The 20,854-nt window shown below is 44.8% G+C and overlaps 1 protein-coding gene across 1 annotated transcript in view; it reads right to left on the bottom strand.

Annotated features, from left to right (window-relative positions):
* Positions 1-20,854, bottom strand: part of jhy (junctional cadherin complex regulator) — a gene marked incomplete at both ends in the record, with an annotated part of 52,905 nt that overhangs the window by 2,101 nt on the left and 29,950 nt on the right. Inside the window, 2 exons of the mRNA XM_084178556.1 lie at positions 15,958-16,893; positions 18,444-18,554. Of these exons, the coding sequence (XP_084034682.1) occupies positions 15,958-16,893; positions 18,444-18,554 (1,047 nt within the window). The remainder of the gene's footprint in view (positions 1-15,957; positions 16,894-18,443; positions 18,555-20,854) is intronic.

Raw genomic sequence — 20,854 nt, 5'->3', positions numbered from 1 at the left:
AGTGCCTGTATGTTTGGGTCTTTTGGTATTAAGGAGTGTTTGTATTGCACCCTAGGGAGTGGAGTCCCAGGGACAGGTTGACAGAGAGATGCTCTCTCTCCTAAGCGCCTTAATCCGCAATGTATTTCTGAGGTGCACTCGAGCAGCAATCCACAAGCTGCCCCGGACAATAGTGGACTAATCATTCCAGATCGGACTGGCTCCTTTTAGGGGCTTAGGCCACTTTGGAATTAGCCATTGGTCATGGACACTGTGAGATGGCTTCTTGTTTAGTTTTTTCTTCCTTTTCAACCCCCTCCCATCTGCTTTCACTTTTTCTGATACACTCCACATTGGGGTGTTTTACAAATCTACCATGTAATCTTGTCAGACATGATGGCGAACATGGCAAAGTGAGGATACAGGAAGAGGAAAGGAGCAGGGGGAGAGGCTAGTGGGGATACAGGGAGAGGAAAGGGGCATGGCAGAGGCTAGTGGGGATACAGGGAGAGGAACGGGGAAGGGAGAGAGGCTAGTTGGGATACAGGGAGAGGAAAGGGGCAGGGGGAAAGGCTAGTGGGGATACAGGGAGAGGAAAGGGGCAGGGGGAGAGGCTAGTGGGGATACAGGGAGAGGAAAGGGGCAGGGGGAGAGGCTAGTGGGGATACAGGGAGAGGAAAGGGCAGGGGGAGAGGCTAGTGGGGATACAGGGAGAGGAAAGGGGCAGGGGGAGAGGCTAGTGGGGATACAGGGAGAGGAAAGGGGCAGGAGGAGAGGCTAGTGGGGATACAGGGTGAGGAAAGGGGTAGGGGGAGAGGCTAGTGGGGATACAGGGAGAGGAAAGGGGCAGGGGGAGAGGCTAGTGGGGATACAGGGAGAGGAACTAAAAAAAATATTGGACGATCTGTTCTTTCGACCAATCGTTTGGTCAAATTTTTAAACGTGTATTTTTCCATATACAGTGGGGAGAACAAGTATTTGATACACTGCCGATTTTGCAGGTTTTCCTACTTACAAAGCATGTAGAGGTCTGTAATTTTTATCATAGGTACACTTCAACTGTGAGAGACGGAATCTAAAACAAAAATCCAGAAAATCACATTGTATGATTTTTAAGTAATTAATTTGCATTTTATTGCATGATATAAGTATTTGATCACCTACCAACCAGTAAGAATTCCGGCTCTCACAGACCTGTTAGTTTTTCTTTAAGAAGCCCTCCTGTTCTCCACTCATTACCTGTATTAACTGCACCTGTTTGAACAGGTTACCTGTATAAAAGACACCTGTCCACACACTCAATCAAACAGACTCCAACCTCTCCACAATGGCCAAGACCAGAGAGCTGTGTAAGGACATCAGAGATAAAATTGTAGACCTGCACAAGGCTGGGATGGGCTACAGGACAATAGGCAAGCAGCTTGGTGAGAAGGCAACAACTGTTGGCGCAATTATTAGAAAATGGAAGAAGTTCAAGATGACGGTCAATCACCCTCGGTCTGGGGCTCCATGCAAGATCTCACCTCGTGGGGCATCAATGATCATGAGGAAGGTGAGGGATCAGCCCAGAACTACACGGCAGGACCTGGTCAATGACCTGAAGAGAGCTGGGACCACAGTCTCAAAGAAAACCATTAGTAACACACTACGCCGTCATGGATTAAAATCCTGCAGCGCACGCAAGGTCCCCCTGCTCAAGCCAGCGCATGTCCAGGCCCGTCTGAAGTTTGCCAATGACCATCTGGATGATCCAAAGGAGGAATGGGAGAAGGTCATGTGGTCTGATGAGACAAAAATAGAGCTTTTTGGTCTAAACTCCACTCGCCGTGTTTGGAGGAAGCAGAAGGATGAGTACAACCCCAAGAACACCATCCCAACCGTGAAGCATGGAGGTGTAAACATCATTCTTTGGGGATGCTTTTCTGCAAAGGGGACAGGACGACTGCACCGTATTGAGGGGAGGATGGATGGGGCCATGTATTGCGAGATCTTGGCCAACAACCTCCTTCCCTCAGTAAGAGAATTGAAGATGGGTCGTGGCTGGGTCTTCCAGCATGACAACGACCCGAAACACACAGCCAGTGCAACTAAGGACTGGCTCCGTATGAAGCATCTCAAGGTCCTGGAGTGGCCTAGCCAGTCTCCAGACCTGAACCCAATAGAAAATCTTTGGAGGGAGCTGAAAGTCCGTATTGCCCAGCGACAGCCCCGAAACCTGAAGGATCTGGAGAAGGTCTGTATGGAGGAGTGGGCCAAAATCCCTGCTGCAGTGTGTGCAAACCTGGTCAAGACCTACAGGAAACGTATGATCTCTGTAATTGCAAACAAAGGTTTCTGTACCAAATATTAAGTTCTGCTTTTCTGATGTATCAAATACTTATGTCATGCAATAAAATGCAAATTAATTACTTAAAAATCATACAATGTGATTTTCTGGATTTTTGTTTTAGATTCAGTCTCTCACAGTTGAAGTGTACCTATGATAAAAATTACAGACCTCTACATGCTTTGTAAATAGGAAAACCTGCAAAATCGGCAGTGTATCAAATACTTATTCTCCCCACTGTATGTGTTTTAAACAAATCAACTATATGCACTGAGCTTGTCTGATGCTTTAAGCGCTCTGTTTGATGAATTAATGAAGACACACAAATTACTAGAGGGAGTCCGACTGCAATTTATTTGATTGTGCCGGGCTCAGACTTGCTGCGCAGTGTAAAAACAAAAATGACAGCGAGTGCCTGTGTGACTAGCACCCATTGTCTCTCTCTCCTCCCTGCTGCAGTGACCACCACAGAACATCAACAGTGTTTATCGCGCTGTCGGTGTTGCTGAAGCTGCAACATAATTACAGCCATTTCTGACTGAAAAGTTTTCTTACCGAAATCCTGCATTTGTTGAGGAAAAACATTCCCTATTCCCTCAACCCTTGCTCTCTTTACGTGAGACATGTATGCATCGCATGCACAAGACCAATAGGGCATGACCTATAGAATTTCATAATCACATTAATAAATTGGTTATAACAAACTCCAAACACCTTTACCTCCCGGTTGCTCAGGAGGTAAAGGGGAAGTCAGATGTGTGGAATAAATGTGACTAGTTGTGGAAAATACTGGAGATCAAGAAAAATAAGGTAAGGCGAAAGCACTGTGTGCATATTATGTGTGCCAAACAGGTGCTGTATACAGTCGTGGTCAAAAGTTTTGAGAATTACACAAATATTAATTTTTACAAAGTCTGCTGCCTCAGTTTTTATGATGGCAATTTGCATATACTCCAGATTGTTATGAAGAGTGATCAGATTAATTGCAAAGTCCCTCTTTGCCATGAAAATGAACTTAATCCCAAAAAAACATTTCCACTGCATTTCAGCCCCGCCACAAAAGGACCAGCTGACATCATGTCAGTGATTCTCTCGTTAATACAGGTGAGAGTGTTGACGAGGACAAGGCTGGAGATCACTCTGTCATGCTGATTGAGTTAGAATAACAGACTGGAAGCATATTATGTAATTGTCAATAAAAGCCTTTGACACTTATGGAATGCTTGTAATTATACTTCAGTATACCTGTAATGACGCTCCAGGAGAGTGAGGATCCATTTGCAGTTTTATTACAATCTTGGTCGTACAAACAGGGTCAATCGCCAGCAGACACAACAGTAGGGATAAGGCAAATCGTAATCCAGGTACAGGCATAAGGTCAGGGCAGGCAGCAAGCTTACAAACATCAGTCCAGTAAAGAATATAGTCCAGGGCAGGCAGCAAAGAATCAAGGAGGGAAAAACAGTCCAGAGTAAATCCACGGGCAGACAGACACAGGCGATAACGCTCAGAAATGATCACCAGGGTTAACAAGACTTCGCAAAGAGAGAGAGTTTGAGAGCACCTAAATAGTCTACTGATGGGAGTCAGGTGCAACGGTAATCAGAGCCAGGTATGTGGGAAATGTAGTTCAGGGGTTTAATACTCAGGAGAGGGTTCCCTCTGGTGGTGAGCAGGAGGAACAGCGGGAGTCTCGTTTGTGACAGAGCCCCCCCCCTGCGAGCGGCTCCTGACGCGAAGAGGCGAACGACGCCGGGGTCTTCCTCGAGGTCGGGGGGCCGGTTTCTCCGGGTGCGTCCTATGGAACTCAGTCATGAGTGCGGGGTCGAGTATGTCCTCTGTATTAACCCAGGATCGCTCTTCCGGTCCGTACCCCTCCCAATCCACCAGATATTGGAGGAGCCTGCCCCGGCGTCTGGAATCGAGTAGATCTCGAACCTGATATGCCTCCTCGCCGTCCACCAAGATGGGTGGGGGGCCCTGATCACTGGTCTGCTCCTCCTCCTCCGCTCTCGGACCACCAGCGGGTTTGAGAAGTGATACATGAAAAGTGGGAGAGATACGATAATTAGAGGGTAATGCCAAACGGAAGGAAACTGGTGTAATCTGTTTAACAATTTGGAAGGGACCTACATACCTGGGACTGAGTTTCTTGCAAGGAAGTCTGAGGCGTAGGTCTCGAGTGGATAGCCAGACCCATTGACCTGGAGTATATTCGGGATTGGGGCGACGGTGACGATTGGCCTGCAACTTCTGTCTCCTGACAGCACGTAGCAAGTGGGTGTGAGCCTGACTCCAGATGTCCTCGCTTCTCTGGAGCCAGTCGTTGACAGAGGGTACCTCGGTGGGTTCCCCTGACCATGGAAATAGGGGAGGTTGGAAGCCCATTACACATTGGAATGGAGTTAGACCGGTGGAGGGTTTCTGGAGTGAGTTCTGTGCATACTCCGCCCACATGAGGAATCGACTCCAGTCTGCTTGGTTCTGATGACAGTAGGCTCTGAGAAACCGGGTGATCTCCTGATTGAGGCGTTCTGTCTGACCATTAGATTGTGGGTGATATCCTGAAGTGAGGCTAATGTTGATGTTGAGTTGTTGGAAGAATGCTGACCATACTCTGGATGTGAATTGGGGCCCCCGGTCCGACACGATGTCCTCAGGCAGGCCATAGAAGCGAAACACAAGGTTGCACATGAGTTCGGCTGTTTCCAATGCTGTGGGCAGTTTGGGAAGTGGAATCAACCGGCAGGCCTTGGAGAAGCGATCTATGACAGTGAGTATTGTGGTGTTCCCATTGGACTTGGGAAGATCGGTAATAAAGTCTATGGCAAGATGGGACCATGGTCGGTGGGGAACTGGCAGTGGTTGCAGTAGGCCCGATGGTAGTTGTCTGAGATGTTTGCTTGTGTTACAGGTGGTGCATTCGTTAATGAATTTTATTGTGTCTGCCCGCAAGGTTGGCCACCAAAAGCTGTTCTGAAGCAGGTGAACAGTGGCAGCGATTCCAGGATGACCGGAGCTGAGTACGGAGTGAACTTGCTGTAGCACTTTCTGACAGAGATCCTGAGGTACAAAAGTTTTGTTAGGGGGGCATTCGGGAGGAGGGGTCTTTTGTGAATTGGCCTGGGTGAGCTCTGTCATGATGTCCCACTGAATAGGGGCCACGATTAATGACTCAGGAAGCAGGGTTTCCTTGGATTCAGTGGGAACTACACCGTCGTGTTGGCGTGATAATGCGTCTGCTTTGGTGTTCTTTGAACCGGGACGATAGGTAACGGTGAAGTCAAATCGTGTAAAGAAGAGAGCCCACCTCGCTTGTCTGGGATTCAGTCTCTTGGCAGATCGCAAGTATTCCAGATTCTTGTGGTCAGTTAGAATCACAAACGGGTGTTTAGCTCCCTCCAGCCAATGACGCCACTCCTCCATAGCTGCTTTCATGGCCAACAGTTCTCGGTTTCCGACGTCGTAGTTCTGTTCGGCTGGACTAAGTTTGCGGGAGTAATAGGCGCACGGATAGAGCTTGAGTGGGGATCCGTGCCGCTGTGAGAGGATGGCTCCAATGCCCGTATTAGAAGCGTCCACCTCAACTGTAAACGGGATTTCAGGATTAGGGTGGTGGAGGATGGGGGCAGATGTGAAACGTGACTTGAGTTCTGCGAAAGCCTCCTGTGCTGTAGTTGACCAGGTGAGGTGTGGTGCATTTCTCTTAGTCATAGAGGTTAAGGGAGAGGCTACCGAGCTGAAATTCCTGATGAAGCGTCGGTAGAAGTTCGCAAATCCCAAGAAGCGTTGTAACTCCTTTAAGGTTACTGGCAGTGGCCAGTCTAGAACGGCCTTGACCTTCTTCTCGTCCATGGCGACTCCCTCCTGGTTGATGATGTAGCCCAAGAAAGACGTGGAAGTCTGGTGAAATTCGCACTTCTCTGCTTTGGCGTATAATTGGTGATCAATGAGTCGTTGTAATACTGTTCTCACGTGTTGCACGTGTTCCTCATAGGTGTTGGAATAGACGAGAATGTCATCGATGTAAACAATTACCCAACGATTAAGCATGTCCCGAAAGACGTCATTGATAAACGACTGAAATACGGACGGACTATTGGACAGCCCGAAAGGCATCACCAAATACTCATAGTGCCCAGTGCTGGTAGAGAAGGCTGTCTTCCATTCATCACCGTCCCGGATGCGAATGAGATTGTAGGCGCTGCGGAGGTCCAGTTTGGAGAAGTACTTGGCTTTGCGGAGTTGTTCTAGGGCAGCTGGTACCAGCGGTAAAGGATATCGAAACTTGACGGTGATGTCGTTGAGACCCCGGTAGTCGATACAAGGGCGTAGGCCACCGTCTTTTTTTTTAACAAAGAAGAAGCCAGAGGCTGCAGGTGATGTCGACGTTCTAATGAACCCCTTCGAAAGTTCCTCCTCGATGTAGTTGTTCATGGCTTCTGATTCGGGTTGTGATAGGGGGAAGATTCGGCCCTTAGGTGGTGTTGTGCCTGGTAATAGTTCGATGGAACAGTCGCTTGATCGGTGGGGGGGGAGTTCCATCGCCTTGGTCTTGCTAAAAGCTTCGATGAGGTCAGAGTATTCAATGGGAAGAGTGGGGAGAAGGGCCGGCTCGTCCTTTAGCGTGACGGTCTGAATGGAGAGTGAAGGGCTGCCAGTTAAGCAGTTGGAGTGACATGACGGGTCGTACAAACAGGGTCAATCGCCAGCAGACACAACAGTAGGGATAAGGCAAATCGTAATCCAGGTACAGGCATAAGGTCAGGGCAGGCAGCAAGCTTACAAACATCAGTCCAGTAAAGAATATAGTCCAGGGCAGGCAGCAAAGAATCAAGGAGGGAAAAACAGTCCAGAGTAAATCCACGGGCAGACAGACACAGGCGATAACGCTCAGAAATTATCACCAGGGTTAACAAGACTTCGCAAAGAGAGAGAGTTTGAGAGCACCTAAATAGTCTACTGATGGGAGTCAGGTGCAACGGTAATCAGAGCCAGGTATGTGGGAAATGTAGTTCAGGGGTTTAATACTCAGGAGAGGGTTCCCTCTGGTGGTGAGCAGGAGGAACAGCGGGAGTCTCGTTTGTGACAATACCATAGTAACATCTGACAAAAATATCTAAAAACACTGAAGCAGCAAACTTGGTGAAGACCAATACTTGTGTCATTCTCAAAACGTTTGACCACGACTGTAGATTACAATATAATTATTCTGACCGTTTGGAACAATGTAAACAAAAATAAATTAAAAGCGTACCAAAGAGTCTGTTGTAACGTTTTTATTTTTATTTTTATTATAAAGCCTTTATTACAGCAATGACTAAAAACAGTCGCATGCATTCATGAATGCAATTTACAAAATGGAACGGTTTATTTATTGTTTACGCTAATTATTCAAGGGTCGCTTTGTTATTTATTTTAAAACTAAAATGCTTGATTGCATTTCAAATCATGAATGACTCGTATGCTGTGTGATGACATGAACGAATTAATGATTGATTGGTACAGTAGCCTATATAAGTATTGAAATATAGGCCTAAATAAGTTACGGTATTAAGACTAAACAGGGTGCGCTCTTAGGTCTACAGCTCGATGGTAGTTATAGGCCTAAGCCTACTAATAATAATGACATTACTTATTATTATAATGGTGATCATAATAATAATAGTAGAAAAAGGATGGTTATTATTATTATTAATATTATTTTTTCTGACAATTTGGAACAGTGAAAACAACACAAAATAAATCATAAGTAATACCAGAGAGGCTGTTCTAACAAAACAAAAGTGGAAAGCTTTTATTACAGCATAGCAAAGATTAAAACAGCCAAATTTGCGAAATTGTTTATCCGACATGTTGTGTTGCATGAGGCTTGGTCCTCACAGAATCAGTAGGCTATTCAACAAACACTCAAACAGGCAACACAAGCAGGATCTGTCTTATTTCTGTAGATATATATGGTTGATTTATAAAGCCAGGCACATTTAACAGTTAAGCTATTGATTATAGACCTAATTAAGTTGGGGTTTCCTCTTTCCCCACTTTTCTTAGACATTTAAGGCAAGGGCTGTTTTCTCGTCTCCTAATGCTGCTGCTGCCTCCGCCGCATTGTTCTCAACACCAATATGCTGGTTAACTTTGCTATTATGCACATAGCAACATGGTCTAGGAAAAGGCGCCAATTCAACAGCGCACTGATGTTTCAGAACCGTGGACAGCTACCGCTATCAAATGCGGGAGAAAGAGCTTTTGTTATGCAAACAAAATAAAAACCCACACCAAACTTAAAGACAGGAAACAAACCAAAAAGGTGGAGCAAAACAAAATCAGAGAAATCAGATAAAGGATTGTTTGTCTAGAAATCTAAATAGGGAGCGCCAACTAAAGGTGTTAACCCTCCGCATCTATCAAGACAACTGGAGCACTGGACCAGCCACTCTTAAATACCACCTGGGCCAGCACAGGTGAAACACCTTCCCACTAACGAGATGGCAACCAGCACAGGTGTAACACATACTAACTAACGAGGTGACACCAATTGGTGCGCCCTACGTGCTAATGAGCTATACGTGCTAAAGTCCAACCTCAAAACATGGAAAAACCAAAGCCGGTGTTACAGGCTTGGGTATTTCCATGTTTTGAGGTTGGACTTTAGCACTTATAGATGCGGAGGGTTAACACCTTTAGTTGGCTCTCCCTATTTAGTTTTCTAGACAAACAATCCTTTATATGATTTCTCTGATTTCGTTTTGCTGCACCTTTTTGGTTTGCTTCCTGTCTTTAAATTTGGTATTGGGCTTTCCTCGGACTCTTGAGGAAGCTAATAGTCAACGGTGACAACAGTGGCCACAGGCAGAACATCACTACCGGTTTCCACCGACTTCGTCACCCAATCGTAGCGGGTGAAGTATGGTTTCAACATGTTAACATGTCACAGCCTGGTTTTTCTTCTGTGCACCGGTGTGGCGATGATGTAACCCATATTACACATTTTTTTCACTATAGGGTAAGGGCCTGAAAAGTGAGCCTGCAACGGTGACCCTAGAACGGGCAACAAAACCAGGACTTGGTCACCCACATCGAAAGTGCGGTTTCAGGCATTCCAATCGTACCAAACTTTCATTTTCGTTTGCGCCCTCTACAGATTTTCATTGGCAAACTGTATTAAAAAGCGCTAACGTGCTCCAACAGATTTGTTTTTAAGGTGTCGCACTGCAACAACCACTTTCTCAGCAAACTCAAATGACCTCTGACATGATGTCCAAACAGCACAAGAGGGACCCCTTCATCCCAGTCTTTCTCAAACTCAAAGCAGTAAGCTCTCAACATAGACTTCAAAGTCTGATAAATTCTCTCAAGAGCACCTTGAGACTGGATGGTAGGCACTAGAGGGGCAATGGGTTACACCCAAATGTTGTAGCATTTGCTGGAATACCTTTGACATGAAATTCGACCCTTGGTCTGACTGCACTGCCTGCGGAAGCCAAACGTTGAAAACATTTCACCAGGGCCTTAACAATACCAGGAGCTGTGATTTTCCTCAGTAGAATGGACTCAGGGAAACGAGTGGCAGCACACATGATGGTTAAGAGAAACTGGTTACCACTCTTGGCTTTGGGCAAAGGACCAACACAGTCCACCAGAACCCTGCTGAAAGGTTCGTCAAAAGCAGGAATAGGCTGCCAAGGTGCAACCAGTACAACATGGTTCGGTTTACCCGTCCGCTGGCAAACGTGACATGATTTACAGTAAGCCACAACATTCTGTTTCAGACCAGGTCAGATTGCCTGCCAAACTACCATCGTGAGGTAGCCTCAGTATCTCTTGTCGAAGCGTAACTGGAACGACAATTTGAGATACACTGGGCCAATCGTCTTGCCCGAAGTGGCGCAAGAACCGTCAATAACTTAAGTCTACAGCAATTAGCTAGGTAAGAACAACTTTATATAAATGCCAAGAGTGTGCAAAGCTGTCATCAAGGCAAATGGTGGCTATTTGAAGAATCTCAAATCTCAAATATATTTTGATTTGTTTAACACTTTTTTGGTTACTACATGATTCCATACAGTTGAAATCAGAAGTTTACATACACCTTAGCCAAATACATTTAAACTCAGTTTTTCACAATTCCTGACATTTAATCCTAGTAAAAATTCCCTGTCTGAGGTCAGTTAGGATCACCACTTTATTTTAAGAATGTGAAATGTCAGAATAATAGTAGAGAGAATGATGTATTTCAGCTTTTATTTCTTTCATCACATTCCCAGTGGGTCAGAAGTTTACATACACTCAATTAGTATTTGGTAGCATTGCCTTTAAATTGTTTAACTTGGGTCAAATGTTTTGGGTAGCCTTCCCACAATAAGTTGGGTGAATTTTGGCCCATTCCTCCTGACAGAGCTGGTTTAACTGAGTCAGGTTTGTAGGCCTCCTTGCTCGCACACGCTTTTTCAGTTCTGCCCACACATTTTCTATAGGATTGAGGTCAGGGCATTTTGATGGCCACTCCAATTCCTTGACTTTGTTGTCCTTAAGCCATTTTGCCACAACTTTGGAAGTATGCTTGGGGTCATTGTCCATGTGGAAGACCCATTTGCGACCAAGCTTTAACTTACTGACTGATGTCTTGAGATGTTGCTTCAATATATCCACATAATTCTCCTTCCTCATGATGCCATCTATTTTGTGAAGTGCACCAGTCCCTCCTGCAGCAAAGCACCCCCACATCATGATGCTGCCACCCCCGTGTTTCACGGTTGTGATGGAGTTCTTTGGCTTGCAAGCTACCTCCCCCTTTTCCTCCAAACATAACGATGGTCATTATGGCCAAACAGTTCTATTTTTGTTTCTCCAAAAAGTACGATCTTTGTCCCCATGTGCAGTTGCAAACCGTAATATGGCTTTTTTTATGGCGGTTTTGGAGCAGTGGCTTCTTCCTTGCTGAGCGGCCTTTCAGGTTATGTCGATATAGGACTCGTTCTACTGTGGATATAGATACTTTTGTACCTGTTTCCTCCAGCATATTCACAAGGTCCTTTGCTGTTGTTCTGGGATTGATTTGCACTTTTCGCACCAAAGTACGTTCATCTCTAGGAGACAGAACGGGTCTCCTTCCTGAGCGGTATGACGGCTGCGTGGTCCCATGTTGTTTATACTTGCGTACTATTGTTTGTACAGATGAACGTGGTACCTTCAGGCGTTTGTAAATTGCTCCCAAGGATGAACCAGACTTGTGGAGGTCTACAAAAAATGTTTGAGGTCTTGGCTGATTTCTTTTGATTTTCCCATGATGTCAAGCAAAGAGGCACTGAGTTTGAAGGTAGGCCTTGAAATACATCCACAGGTACACCTCCAATTGACTCAAATGGTGATAATTAGCCTATCAGAAGATTCTAAAGCCATTACATAATTTCCTGGAATTTTCCAAGCTGTTTAAAGGCACAGTCAACTTAGTGTATGTAAACTTCTGTCCCACTGGAATTGTGATACAGTGAATTATAAGTGAAATAATCTGTCTGTAAACAATTGTTGGAAAAATTACTTGTGTCATGCACAAAGTAGATGTCCTAACCGACTTGCAAAAACTATAGTTTGTTAACAAGAACTTTGTGGAGTGGTTGAAAAACGAGTTTTAATGACTCCAACCTAAGTGTATGTAAACTTCCGACTTCAACTGTATGTGTTATTTCATAGTTTTGATGTCATCACTATTATTCTTAAATGAAAAAAAAAAAGTACAAAAAAAAAAAGAATTTGAATGAGTAGGTGTGTCCAAACTTTTGACTGGTACTGTATCTCAGCAAAAAGAGGGGAGAGGGAAACATCTTCACTATGTTCTGCAATCAGCTGCTTCCTAGACATCGAAGTGTCAACTGTAGGGACCCTCTCTTCCTTCAGCGGTCCTACAAACTCACTTACCTTTAGGGTTTTCAAAGAAGAGGTCAACTCAGGAGGTTTAGCAAAATCAGGATCACCCATAAACGTCTCAGACAAATCGGCCATGGTGGGATCGCGAACATCCTCCTCCACACTAGACTTGCTCCCGTTGACTTTCTTAGATATAGCATGTGTAACGGCACACGCTGGGAACACTCTAGGGTACTTTTCTGATAACCCATCAGGTTTGTCTACTCTGTTTTCCTTACATTTTTACATTTACATTTTAGTCATTTAGCAGACGCTCTTATCCAGAGCGACTTACAGTTAGTGAATACATATTTTTTTTTATACTGGCCCCCCGTGGGAATTGAACCCACAACCCTGGCGTTGCAAACGCCATGCTCTATCAACTGAGCTACATCCCTGCCGGCCATTCCCTCCCCTACCCTGGACGACGCTGGGCCAATTGTGCGCCGCCCATGAGTCTCCCGGTCGCGGCCGGCTGCGACAGAGCCTGGATTCGAACCAGGATCTCTAGTGGCACAGTTAGCACTGCGATGCAGTGCCTTAGACCACTGCGCCACTCAGGAGGACTACTTACAAACAACAGGATTTGGCAGGACCTTCCCTCCAGCCAAATCGAATCCCAAAATGAATGAGACCTCCTTCACTGGTAGGCTAGGCCTCACTCCAACGACAACGGAACTAGAAATAAGATCAGACTCGAGTTCCACATTATACAAAGGAACTTCCATGCAACCCATCTCCACACCTTGTACTAACATACTGTAACCAGTTGCTGAAATGTCAGACAAAGGCAAAACACCCTCCAAAATGAAGGGCTGCCTCAGTGTCTCACAGTATCTTAAACGGCTGCTTAACAGCATCGCCACTCTGCAGACACGAACCCGTCTGAAACAAAGGGTTTATACACATCTGATCCAAAATCTTGTTTAGGAGATACTGTCACGATCGTTATACGGAGTAGACCAATGCGCAGCGTTAGTTGCAAACATATTTTATTTATATAATGAATGCACGAACAAAACAACAAAACGAAAACGTGACGTCCTCGGTCTAACACAACCGACACGGAAACAAACCAAACGGAACAAGATCACACAAACACTAAGGGAAACAGACTGTTTAAATATGGCTCCCAATCAGAGACAACCAGCAACAGCTGACACTCGTTGCCTCTGATTGGGAGCCACTCTGGCCAACATAGAAATACCACAACTAGAACTCCCACACAGAACATAAACACATATAATTTACACACCCTGGCTCAACATATAGAGTCCCCAGAGCCAGGGTGTGACAGATACACCAGTCCCAACCAGAGACTTAATGGGCTGGAGTGCTCCCACAAGAATAACGTTTTTTTCTCTCTCTCATTTTTCTGTTTCAACTTAGGACACTGAGAGACAACGTGTCCTTTCTCACGGCAGTAATGACAAACTGGCGGATACAAAAAAAAACAGTTTTCTGCCGATCTTTATCTTTGGGCACTGTAGAAATGGACTGAAACCTCGCAGTAGGATGTGACTTCTCTGGATTGCTTTTTGCGTAAGGATAACTACTTGGTGCTTTATTTGTGAAGGTAGTTTTATGTGTCAACACAAACTCATCTACAAGAACTGCAGCTTTCTCAAGAGTGAGATCCTTGTGCTCATAAATATTAGATAGCAACCCTTTCGTTAAGGCAATTCTTGAACTGCTCGAGAAGTATGAGAATCTTTAAATCCTCAAGGTCCTTGACCTCTTGAGAACCACACCACCAATCAAAAATACATGCTTGTTCCCTTGCAAACTCAACATGGTTTTGTGATTCTGTCTTTCGTAATTTACGGAACTGTTGTCTGTATGCCTCTGGGACCAGCTCGTAAGCCTGAAGGATAGCAGCTTTAACAGTGTCATAGTCTGAACTCTGGTCAAGAGATAAGGCGGCATACACTTTCTGAGCTTATCCCACAAGAACACTTTGGAGGAACAGTGACCAAATATATTGCGGCCATCTATCTCCCTTTGTCGCGCTTCCAGCTCCATCTCTTTTAATCGAATGACATGCACACGTTCTTCTTATTCTTGTCTGGCTGCACGCTATTGTTGTTTGGCTACACACTCAGCTTGTCTTTCCCTGTGCTCAAACTCCAATTTCTGTTGTTCCAACCTCTATTCACATTCTCTTTCCTTCTGCTCGAGCTCTAATTTCTGTTGTTCAAGCTCTAATTTCTGTTGCCCCAACTTTGCCTTTAGTTCTAACTCCCACAGTTGCACGTCTATGGGACTCACCCCACTACCCGTAGTACCTTTTTCATCAGCCTCTCTCTCCGAGAGGAATACCTCCTCCACCAAAACAGTATCGATCAACTCTTTGACCACTGCTTTCAGATCGCCAGATGCCACCTTGATGTCATAATGCTTTGCAATGATGAGGAGATTCGCCTTAGTACATTTATCTAGCATCTCCCATGTAGGGTTTTCCACAAATGCTTCCAACTTAAAGTCCATGGCTTTATTTTTATTAGCCTGTGTGTTTATGCAACTTTCAAAATGATTCCACCAATCTTGTAACCCCTCAAGGTGCATGTCAGTGACAGAAATGCTACCACAAAAGTGTATTTTGAACACTCAAATATTTGGGCACAGCAGAGCTTCAGAGTAGGTGACTAGAGCGACTACCATACTCATGGGAAATAAAATCCCGGACGAGCCCCCATTACGTTCCACAGCTAGAAAACCAAAAATGTCGCTCAAACAGAAGGGGGAACTAACAAAGAGTCACTGACCAACAACTAAAACGAAACAGGTGGGGTTTAGGAGGGGTTCTGAAAAACACTCATGGGGGTGTCCACTGAAAGTTGACTAGCAACAACAACTGGAACCTAAAAGACACCCACCATGAGCGCCCACTAAATTTTCCCAAAAAGAGGTAAACAAAAGAAAAACCCACACCAAACATAAAGACAGGAAGCAAACCAAAAAGGTGGTGCAAATGAAATCAGGGAAATCAGATAAAGGATTGTTTGTCTCGAAATCAAAATAGGGCGTGCCAACTAAAGACGTTAATCCGCATCTATTAAGATAACTGGAGCACTGGGCCAGCCACTCTTAAATAGCACCTGGGCCAGCACAGGTGAAACACCTTCCCACCTTTCCACTAAAGTCCAACCTCAAAACATAAATGAAAAAACCAAAGCCTGTAACAGTAATAACATGATTAAAGTAATTTTCTCGGATTAATTGGTACCTTAACAATTATCAGTAGAATATCTATTTAAGTTATCTAATAAATAAAAATAGTAGGCTACGTTATAACATTAACTGAGTGTTTTGTCTTAGAAAGCGAATGTCTACTACTGTATGTGGATGTCTCTAGTCTGTGCTACACTACCTTATGGGAGCAGGGCTGACTTTCTCTGTTCCTCAGTGGGACACACCTGCAGGGCTCAAGCAGGCCAACGACAGAGGCCGTCATTACATGTAAATGGCCGTCTTTAGCCGCCCCTTGCCTCCCTCTCTCTCTTTTATTCACCTTATTCTCTTACACGTCTCAAAATGGTTGTTTGTGCAACTTGCGCGACTCTGATTATGCCCTTTGAGATTAGGCAAATGGCTGTCATGTAATTAGCCCGTTATTAGCCCGTTAACTGTATTGAGAAAGGTAACCATGCCCTGGCTTGTTAGTGTGGCAATTAACGATTAACACACACATAGTGTGCTAAAGTTAACACACACACGCACACACACATATGCACGCACACACACACCTTGTAAGTTATCCTCTCCTTCAGTTGTTTCTCTCTCCTCATCTGTGCCAGGTAGCCCTCAGAGCTGCTTCTCTGCATGGAGGTGAATCTCTGTGCAGCTCTGTCACGGCCTAGCTCAGGGTCTCCCATTGTTGTTTTACCTATAGGGGGCAGCACTGTGTAGGAGCCGGAGGAGTGTTGTGTCTGGGCGGTGTAAGTAGACCTGTGACTATCCTCATCATCATACTGCAGGACACTGTGGTTTTCACGCTGCCATGGGGCGTTCTCCTGGTGCCAGAGGTGCAGTGGTTCTCTGCTGCCCTGGCAGAGAGGGGGCATCCCTGGGAAGCCCTGCCTGCAGCGAGAGCCCCAACCTGGGCTCGGTGGAGACACAGCAGCCTGTGGAACCAAAGCCAGCTGTAATAAACCGTCTTGGGGAGAGGGGTGAGGGCTTGGGTGGGAGTAAGGGTTGACGAGGATGGCGTTCCTAAGCGGTACGTTGACGTTAGGCCTATACCCGTCTATTGACTGTGGCTTCCTTTGGGGGCTGGGGCCACTACAGGGCAAGGTTATGGTGAGAACGGCGTCCTGGTGATTGCGGTGCATGAAAGGGAGGAGCTCGGACGAGGTGTTGAGGTTGATGTTGGGGTGGACGGTGGGGGACTGTGTTAAGGGGATGCGTTGGGGCTGGTGTGGCCAGGTATCCAGTGTGCTAGACTGGGAATCTGTGTCACTGAGTGCCTGGAGGTGGGGTGAGTGCTGGGGTTGGTGGTGGTGGTGGGGGTGGGGGTGGGAGTGAGCCTGGGTCATGGCTGCAGTTCTGGGGGTGTCGGTGGGGGGACTCAGGTAGCAGTCTCTTGGCCTGGCTTTGACCCCCTGAGCCGGGAGTCTCTTCTCACTGGGGGGTTTGGGGTTCGCTCTCTGCTGAGCTTGCTTTTCTTTGGAGATCTGAGTTACCTGTGAGAAGACGTTGGAAATAACGGAACTCACATTTGGAATAACATCACAGCAACCAATAGGCTAACAGCAATATGATCAGCTCAACAACGACAATAAGGAACAAAATATACAAGTTCAATATCAATGATGTAGGAAATGGAGGTCAAACAAGTTGTGAAAATCAGGACTTCCTGCATTGGTTAAAATATGCTAACGCTTGATTGATGAGTCCCATGTAATACATCTAACAAGGACCCTATTTGACCAAGGAAAATAGGGAAATAATCAAATATTTTAAGAACCAGGAGGACGCCAACGTACTGGAAATGTTCTTTCATTAACAAGATATCATATGAAATAAGCTTTGGGAAAATACATCAGAATGTACTTCCCATGATTGAGACACCATGAACACCAAAAAATACACTTAAAATGTTTTTTATAAAACATAAAACTCTCAATTTGTGAACAACATAAGAGTGGTATCATCTGTTCCTTAACTCAACGTATCAGTGGGACGATGGCTGGAAGATTTTACCCAAAATACGGAAGAAATACCCCTCTTTCCCTATGTAACTGTCACGAGTGCTGTAGGTGGGTGTAGTGGTGGAATCAAACGCAGGACACCGAAGTATAGTCCAACAGACTTTAGTAAATCTCCAACAAGGAGAATACGACACGACTTGCCCGAAGGCGAAATTACGCACGAAGGCGAACAAAACAAAAGCGCACTAACAGGTGCGTAAACACTCCAACGCAGTGGAGGGAAGCTCAACCGAGCTAAATAGCTAAAATAAGCCCAACACACGACAGACCAAAATCAATAACACACAACACTAGACAAACACAACGAGAAACTTATAGGACACTAATTACGCTAAACGAGAACAGGTGTCACAACAAACAGACAAAAGCAGACGAACATGAAACATACAACGGTGGCAGCTAGTATTCCGGAGACAACGAACGCCGAAGCCTGCCCGAACAAGGAAGAGAGGCAGCCTCGGCCGAAACCGTGACAGTAACTGATGCTTTGTGGCTTTTGTCATGGCCATAGAGGGCCTTTCATGTAATGTTGGAGATCCTGGTAGCATGGCTTTCCCAAATTATTCTGCCGGGCTCCGAGGCTGTGTGCCTCAGCATCTAATGCCTCTGATTTAGCAAACACCAATTTTCCCTCATTCTAATGGGAAAATATTTACACTCCTCTCCTCTGCCAAGGCATTAGGGTGACCGCTCAAGTGCTCAAAATAATGATGTTTCTCCATTCCCCTCGCTTTTTCCCGCCTGTAGAGGCTCCCTTTCAGGACAGTTTTTGGGCTAAGGCCCTATTGTGCCTCGACAACCCTATCAGACGTAGATTGGGTCTGTTGCGGGGGTAAAATGAAAATCCCAGGTGACAGTAGTGAACCCACTGTGCAGGTATTTTCATATTGAGCAGAAAGCCCCTCGCTGGCAGTTATGCGTTATAAGGCAATCGGGTGTTGTGGTAAGCAACCCTCACCAAAAACACACACAGGAGAAAGTGAATGAGATCATAACATGAAAAGGAGTGGAGAGAGTCCCACCTTGAGTTGCTGGGTTTTTTGGAGCCACCTCAGCTCCGGGTCTGATATGTCCCCTTGGCTTTCCTCCTCCTGGTTCCCACCAATGGTAATCTCCTCTGTAGTATCGGAAACCTTTGGATAGAAAAAGAGAAAACATACAAATAAAGGAGAGTGGAGCAAAAAGTGTCATTCAAAATGAAATAGCCGCTCATGGAACAGATTGAAAGACATAAGGTAAATGTTGCTAAAAGCTGAGTCTGCTGTCTAACCCTTGTATGAATAGCCTACATGGTTTGCATGAGAGCAAAGCAAATTGGAGGTAAATATTTCATGGCACGATTAACTGCGAGTTAAACAATGACAGTCCAGTCAGGTGCACAATACTAAAAACTGCCCAATATATACCTTATTTTCAGTCAAAATAAAAAAACTATTTTGAGAGGAGGCATTTTGAGTACACTAAATAGCAAGCTTAAAATGTGTTACAAGAATACTGGACAAAAAGATAGTACTGATGTTTCCCCTAACCACCAAACCCACTCTGTCTGTCAAATCTGTAGCATAGGCGTAACCTATATTTTTTCAAGTAGCCTGCACAACAATCAATTCCCTCACGTTTTGGCCTAAGCTTCCACAAACCCTCACATCCATTCTCTTTCATTTTGTCCTGTAATGCACCGTTTTTAAGAGAGAAATGTATTCAGCTAATGTCATAATGAAAATCATTTAGTTAACTTGGGGCCCTCACTATGCGTCCCGAGGACAATCTGAGAGGATCGATGGTATTGACAGGCTGAGGAGTTCCTCATTAAATGCCACTAATTCTGGGAGAGTGAATATTGGCGAAGGTCAGAGAGAGTGAGTGGATGGAGTTGTAATATATCCATCAATAAGTGCGGTGTCAAAATGTTCTGTCTATCCGCTGAAAGGCCAGGTATGCGGGGAGCTGGGCTGATAACCCGATGCAGTGTCCTCTCTATCTGGGCAAGAAGGCACACAGATGATAGCTAAGCGGCGGCAAAAGCAGAGCTGGTGTTGCAATAAAAAGCAAATGAAATAAGTAACTGAATGATATGCTATTTTGGTCTGAAGACTGACATTTTAGAATTACTATCATTGTGGGATTTGGTGCAGAATACATGTGATGTTATGGCCTATTCTATATTAGAAATACGTTTTATGAGTAGTAGCCTAACTTCTCAATGTGAAACTAGGGAAAACTACGCCTATATTGTATCATTTCCATTTCAATGTCAGAAAAACAGTTATGTTTAAATACTGAAGTTTGAGGGGTGGTTTTGTAACTAAGTTAGGTGTTGATTATTTGGCACATATAACTCAAGGTGATCCTGACAGTGTCCAGATCATATCTTTAGGAATTAGAATACTAGAATGGACATGAACCTTCTTATGATGGGATAAAGGTCAGCCATTCTGGTCAGGTAGTTGGTCAACCATGGTTTGCCAGTGCTGTGATAGGTGAATGTGTAAAATAATGAATTTCAAGAATTTATCTGCACTGCATGTTTGTTAGCTACCTAGCCAGCCAGTTTTAGAGGAATGATTCCATACATTTTCCTAATTAACTGCCAATATGCCAACATTCCATTCAAATAATGCAGTTACTCCACAGCCATACACTGGCTGACATCAGTTGATGATAGGACTTAGACAAGTTGTAAATGCAACAAGTACTGATATTGTATCATATAATAGCACTTACATATTTAAAATAAAACAGAAATTGAGATATTTATGGCCTCTTTACATATATTTTAGAGGCTATTTATACAGACAATTGGTGTAAAATTCGTATAAACTATTTATAATTATATGACAATACTTTAGGTTGACAATAATTCTATTACACACTTTCTGATATATCACACCTTACTTTTATTTTACTGCATAAATTAAAATCAAGATGATGCCTCTACTGCCATTCATTCCAATTAGACTGGTTTGGATTTCTCCCTGACCAATATGGCAGCCATTTTCACACCATTCTGGAACTTTAAGGATTGATGACATAGTCCCTCTAGTAATTGAATAGGCTGTCTGATGGTCCAGGTGTTGTCCTGTGTGTCCCCAAGCCTGACACTGGTGGAGCAGCAGCTGTTTTGTGTGTAGATCAGTAACAGGTGTCAATGACTCCACCAATGACAGCATCCACCCACCCACCCACCTCTCAATCCCCAGCTCTCCCATGGCAAGACAGGGCCACAACCTCTGCCTGTGCCCCCTGACACTGCCTTTTGTCACCCATTATAAAAATCCCAATCAATTGGAGCCAAATGATCTAAGCCAAATTGCATTTTGAGCATTGTAAGCTGTGTAATATCTATTCTGCTAAATTGGGGCCCGTAATTGCCCTCCTCTTGGCGAGACGAGCCACAACAAAGTCCAGGCAATTGGGCATGCCATTTTACCTT

This window comes from Coregonus lavaretus, assembly GCF_964263955.1.
Source record: "Coregonus lavaretus genome assembly, chromosome: 15".
In the NCBI taxonomy this organism is placed as follows: domain Eukaryota; kingdom Metazoa; phylum Chordata; class Actinopteri; order Salmoniformes; family Salmonidae; genus Coregonus; species Coregonus lavaretus.
Note: the sequence above shows the minus strand (reverse complement) of the source record. Positions and strands in the feature narration are given on the sequence as shown.